This window comes from Ursus maritimus, unplaced genomic scaffold (genome assembly GCF_017311325.1).
Source record: "Ursus maritimus isolate PB19 unplaced genomic scaffold, ASM1731132v1 scaffold_4, whole genome shotgun sequence".
Taxonomy (NCBI): domain Eukaryota; kingdom Metazoa; phylum Chordata; class Mammalia; order Carnivora; family Ursidae; genus Ursus; species Ursus maritimus.
In genome coordinates this window covers 3,478,354-3,484,353 of record NW_024426552.1, presented here as the reverse complement: position 1 = coordinate 3,484,353, position 6,000 = coordinate 3,478,354, and the positions used below count along the sequence as shown (strand labels likewise).

Sequence of the window (6,000 nt, the reverse complement as noted above, 5' to 3'; positions counted from 1 at the left end):
GGGGGGGGGGGGGGGGGGCCGGGACAAGGCGGAGAGGGTCCACACAGGGCTCTCCTGGAGCCACCTTCCCCCCACTTCTTGTTGGGACCTCCTGTTCTGTCCAGGGATTGACCTGTGGCCCCCATCCTGTTCCTGCAGTGACCCTGGAACTCTGCTTCTCTCCACCCTGGCCTGCTCTGGGACAGAAGTGCAAGCCCTCAGCTTCCCCAGGCCCACCTAGCCTGTGAGGCTGTCCCGGGAGGCTCGCTGTTACTGGCCCAGAGTGGGGTGGGGGACAGGTGCACACACACCTTCACACCTGTGCTTGCCTCCAGCTCCTCGGGTTCTCCTTGACTTGCTGGGGAAGGCGGCATGCTGACCCTGGTAGGAGACCGGGGGCGCCACGGGCAGGGCAGGTATTCTGGGACCGAGGCCTGGACTCAGAGCTTGTCCCCGCCCCCGCCACCCCCTTGCCCCCTCGTTGTTGGGGGTGGACTCGTGGCGGGAGTCTCTACTCTACTGTCAGCCATTAGTCCTGCATACACTGCAGGTGACGTGAGATCCTCAGTTTAGCTCCTGTCACGTCACCTCCAGTGTCTCCTCCCTCCTTCCCAGCATCTGCACACCTGACCTCCTCCTCTCCTGCTTTTCATGGTCCAGGACGGGTTTCTCACAGCACTGGGTTTCCCCAGAGCCTGGGGTCACCTGATTTATCTCAGTCACCTGGTCCCTGCTCTCACCCAGCATCACCCGGCACTGCCTCAGACGGCGCCTCTCCTGGGATTGGCCGTCCCTGTCCCACCACCTGTGGCTACCCGCTCTCCTCCCCTGGCTTCTGCTGGTGCTGCTCCCCAGTGCTTGGCTCCCGTGGCTCGTGGACACCTGATCCTGGCATTTCTCTGCCCTCCCACAGCTATCTTTCTTCTGAGCCCCATCTTCACTGTGTGCTCCCACCGGGTGCTGGCATTTCCCCTCGTGTAGTAAAATCTGAGGTTTACTTGGTTACTTGCACTGGAGTTCAGACAGCTTTCAGACTCTCCTGGTAATCAGTGAGCACGTGCCCCGTGGCCCTTCTTCTGCGTCATCATGAGGACGCTCTCGGGGGCGAGGCGGCTACCACGTAGCAGGTGCTTTCGGGTCCCAGGCACGGTGCCAGGCTCAGTGCGGACATGATTCCGTGGATTTCCAGGGAAAAGTCTTGAGGTTCAGGGCTGTAGGTGACCTGCCCAAGGTCACACAGTAAGTGCTGAAGTTGGGGTGTAAGTAACCAGGTGCCTGCTCACCCATTCACACTTTCTCACACTCTGGCCATGGACCCCTGGGTCGTTGGGATGTGTTCTTATGGATTCAATTAAAATTTTTTTTTCATTTAGATGATAATTTTAAAAAACCCAACTTCATGTATTATAAATGCTGCCCTTTCTCATAGACACAACACGCATTTGAAAGACATCTTCTTGCAATGGGGAGTGTAGGTTCTGAAGTCTGTTTCTCCAACCTGGGTTCCCTAGAACCCAGGGAGCTGAACATTATTCTCTGGGACCGTGGGAACTCTTTTCTTAAAAAGCATCTGAGAAATACCACACATGCATGTCTTTGCCGTCACCATCATTCCACCGTGTAACCTGTCCCTGCCGATTAAACGGACGACTGGCCGTGGCTCGTGGGACGTGCGTTGGCCCGAACCGCAGCCCCTCTTCGCTCCCTCCCTCGCTGTGCCTGTGCCCCGCCGCTCCTTCTCGCCTTCCCCTGCCCTGCTTTCCCTGCAGGCGCGGCATCTGTGGGAGAGGAGGTGGATGCACCCGCGGTGTTCCAGGCCCTTCTCTTTCCTACCTGGGACCTCGGAGCCCCTGATGAGGGCCCCCAGCAGGAGCCATGAGGTCGGCAGAGCTCGCGGCCCCCATCACTCTGGCGCGCAGACCGTTCCTCTCAGCAGGGGGTCCTCATCGCCACAGCAGACCCCCAAGCAGTCCTCTCTGCTCCGTTGTGGCACTGTCTGGGGACGTGCCCTTCCCCCACCATGCACCGCCATCCCCTGCAGCCGTGGTAGGAAGGGCTTCTCTGCACGTGGTTTTGATGGGCGCCCCCCTGGGCTCCCCAGTGACTTTCCTCTGGATGCAGCGCCACCAGCTGGCCTCGTGATAGGAGGCATTTCTGTAGCCTTCTGACTTCCCCGCATGCTGGGACCCCAGGCACCCACACATGAGTGTCTGTGAGCAGAGAGAACCCAGTTCACAGGCTCAGGACGTCCTGGCTCCACCTTCTCGCTCGGGCTCCAGCCAGGCTCAGGTGCACAAGGCCTGTCTTCATGGTCAAAATGTCCCCTGTCAGCCTGAGTCCACTTTGGACACAGAGCGTGTCGATCTAAACGGGGCTACTTGCTGTCCTCTGTAGCAGAACGACATCAGGGCCATCAGACCCTTTCTGCCAAGGGAATGGGCACCACGTTTTGTCCCCTGGTGACTGGGAGGCCCCGTGGGTCCAGTGACGACGGCCAGCTGTAAATCACGCCGAGCGGACGCTAAGAGCAGAGCCCTGCAGACAGGAGGGGCCAATCCACGAGCGCCTTGCTGGTTTCTTTCTGCTCCCTCCTTGCCCTTCTTGTGACCGGGCTCTGTCCTGGTCCTTGCTCCTGCAGGGCTGGGCCTCCATCCTCGGGCCCCTCTGGGTCTGCCTGTGAAGCCACTCTCTGGCTTGTCCCATCCAAGAGTCGTGGGTGCTAATGTCCTGTGCAGTGAAAGCCACATTGTGGGGACTGGCTCTTGGGGACTTCACCGGGGCCTCCCTGGGGAGCTCCTCCACGCCACTGACATCAGCATATGCAGTGCCGGCACATCTCAGATGTGCCCCCGGGACCACCAGTGCCGATGGGCCTCACGCGGTGGGTGTGGAGGAGCCTCTGGTCCAGCAGAGCGTGTGGTCGGCCCGGCGGGGCCTCTCGACGGCTGTCACCCCTGTGTCACCAGAGGGAACTCAGCGGTGGGAAGTTGAGAGCCTTACAGCTGTTGGTGTTCAGTGAGGCTGTTTTACTGAAGGTTACAAAAGACCCGGATTCTGGGTGGGGGCGGGTCAGAGCTGTTTGAGCCCGCCGCCTGGATCTGGAGAAGGGGGTCTGCTTCCCCTGGTGACTTCTCACTGTGCCTCCTTCTTTGTGTTTAGATAAAAGGCATCTTGTTCCACATCAAGATAGACGTGTCGTCTGCACTAATTCGTATTTGTAATTAATTTCATAATGTGCAACAGCCCATCACAAATGTTGCAGGTCACCCAGGACTCAGTCTTCACGGTCCTCCTGGCCCTTGCCCTTCGGTGTCTTTTCCATGGCCTGGCACGGTCGTATGCATGTGCTCTGCTGCTTCTTACTTGTCCCGTGTGAAACCTTCCCCGTAGTACGAGGCAGTTCTCACACGCATGGCAGTTAGCCTTTGCCGGGCTCCCTCTGCCCCCCTGCATGTGTCGTGGGGACTGAAGGACGGGGTGTGGGGCGTGCGTGGCGGGGTGCTGCCGCGGGCTTTGTCTTTTTCTTCAACTGTTGCTCATGTGGTCAGGTATCAGGTGGAGTCTTGTTCTGGTGTAATTTCTTGGGTGGTGGAAACGCCCAGCCCTGGGTTCACCGCTGTTCCCGTTTGGTGTTTCAGATCCAAAGGACATCGCCTGCTCCTCGTCCCTGGCGGCGGTAAGCACCCCCTCCACTCCTTGTGTCTTCCAGGACGGTGTGCCGTTGGCCGGTGTCTGATGGCTGTCACCAGCCTGGTCCAGTCTGTGCAGTGTCAGTGGGTAGCAAGTGTGGCCATGGGTCCTGCCCTCAAAACAGTGGCAGTGCTCGAGAAGGGCCAGTCTCACCACAGCGGTGGAAACCCAGACAAGGGGCGCGGTGCTTCCTGGGCGGGGTCGTCCCCGCAGAGGCCGATGAGGGGCCCGGTCAGGCCGAGGGGCCCGGTCAGGCCGAGGCTCATGAGGAGCCCAGCCCTGCCCTGCCCTGTCATGGCTGAGAGGATCTTGTTCCTCCTGTCCTCCCACTCCTGCGCGTCCGTTCTCCCTCTTCCCTGTGCCGCTCCCCCAGCTGGTGCCCCTACCTTGGACGAAGTCTCTGTGGCCCCTTCCCCGCTTCCCTTAGAGCAGACCCCAGACTCACCCCCTCCCTCACTTCACTAGCACGGCTCCTCTCCTTCTGGCAGGCCCGCACCGTCCCGTTGAAACAGCCCGCCACCGTTCCAGCAGCAGCGTCTGGCCACCGGTGGTCGGCCTCTGGCTTCCCCACCTGGCCTGCTGCTGGCGTTGGATACGCTTTTCCCTCCCCGGTGCAGCGCTGTTTCTTGGGCTTCAGACGCCATGCTGTCCCGGTTGTCACGTAACCCCAGCTGTGCCCACACAGCATGTTTGCTGGCCCCAAGCCTCTGCCAGACCCCCAGCTGTGCAAGCAGCTGTCCGAGCCCTCCCCGCCGGGGATCCGCCCAGGCCCTGGTGGTCGGCACCTCCCTGTGCCCCAGTGTTGCGTCCCGGCAGGGCCTCCCCCTGAGAGCCACACCCCTGCCCCCCTGCCATCCTCGCAGGGGCCTTTGGGGGGCTCAGACATGCCACAGCTAGAGTCATCTCTCCACTCCACCCCACAAACTTGCTGGGCCCCAGCATTCCCTGTCTTAGTCAGGGAACCCCTGTCCTCGCCGTGGGCAGGCCACATCCACATCCCCCTAGACACGCGGGATGTCACCTGCGCCACTGGCCCGTGGCACCGGCATCTCTCCTCTGAGGCTCCTAAAACAATTGTCCTCTGCTCCTCCAAACCCGTGCTTCACACGCCCCCTGGGAAGACCTTCCTGGAGCAGGAGTCCAAGCGGGTCCCTGACTTGACCGACAGCCTCCCGCGGCTCCCCGTTTTCCTTGACGTAAATCCACTTAGCCCTCACTACCAGTCCCTTAGGTGGCAGCCCCAGGGCAGGGTCTCCTCTTGCTCTCCGCTGGGGCCGCTGCGTGCGAGGGCAGGCGGGCCAGAGAGCACTGCTCTCGTCCTTTTGTCAGTCCGTGGAGCTCTTCAGCACAATTAATTTGAAAGGAAAGGTTCTGGTACCTTCTTAAGCAAAAATAAAAACTCAATCTTGAAAATCGCTGCTTTCAGGAAGGTTAAAGGCCGTGTTAAAAAACTAGAGTTGATATTTTATAACATTTTAAAAGCCATTTTCCTGCCATGAGCATGGATTTCAGTTTCAGAGTTACAGGGATCCGTGTTTAGTTGTGCAGTGAATTAATCCTTACAGCTAGCCCCGCAGCTCCACTCCAAGCTGTCCAGCCGAGGAGGGGACACACGTGTCCCCTACACGCACACACCCTGCCTTCTGAATCCTCTGCTGACCTAGGAGGGGCTTGGTTCCTCCCTTGTCAGCGAACAATATTGCCCAATATTGTTTCTACAGGCTTTTCCTTTCAAGGTCGTTTAAAAACGTCAAAGCCACGAAGGAAAGTGAAGTTGCCACAATGAGCAACTTGACACGTCCTCATACCTCGGTCTTGGATCATTCTTCCCGAAAGGATCATCTTCTCACCTTCTTTATCTGAGGGTCTAGAGCCCCCATTTAGCCCTTTGTTTTATTTTATTTGAGAGAGAGAGAGCAGGAGCACGGGGACAGAGGGAGAGGGAGAGAATCTCCAGCAGACTTCCCAGCGCAGAGCCCCACACAGGACTCAATCCCACGACCCCAGGTCATGACCTGAGCCAAAATCAAGAGTTGGTCGCTCAACCGACTGAGCCACCCAGGTCCGGCAGCCGTTTGTTGTATTTTAACCACGGATCTTCCTGGCCCTGGGCGGCTGTTTTGTGAGGCCAGTGCAAGCGCCCTTGCTGCCCTGCAGTTAGACGTGGAGGCTGGCTGGCTGTTCAGTACTTGCTAATCGTGCTTTCCTCTCCCCATAGCCGAAAGGCTGTGAGAACGGCACACACAGATTCCGACTGCAGAAACAGGTCTTCACGGACGACAAGAGCAAGCCTCTGGTGAGTTGAACCAGCCTCTGCTGCTTTGCAGGAAT

At 59.0% G+C, this 6,000-nt stretch overlaps 1 protein-coding gene across 3 annotated transcripts in view; it reads left to right on the top strand.

Moving 5' to 3' along the window:
- Positions 1-6,000, top strand: part of SLC37A1 (solute carrier family 37 member 1) — a 60,434-nt gene that overhangs the window by 29,113 nt on the left and 25,321 nt on the right. For all 3 annotated transcript variants that reach the window (XM_040621879.1, XM_040621880.1, XM_008710195.2), the window contains exons 9-10: positions 3,618-3,655; positions 5,888-5,965. In XM_040621879.1, coding sequence (XP_040477813.1) covers positions 3,618-3,655; positions 5,888-5,965 — 116 coding nt within the window. The remainder of the gene's footprint in view (positions 1-3,617; positions 3,656-5,887; positions 5,966-6,000) is intronic.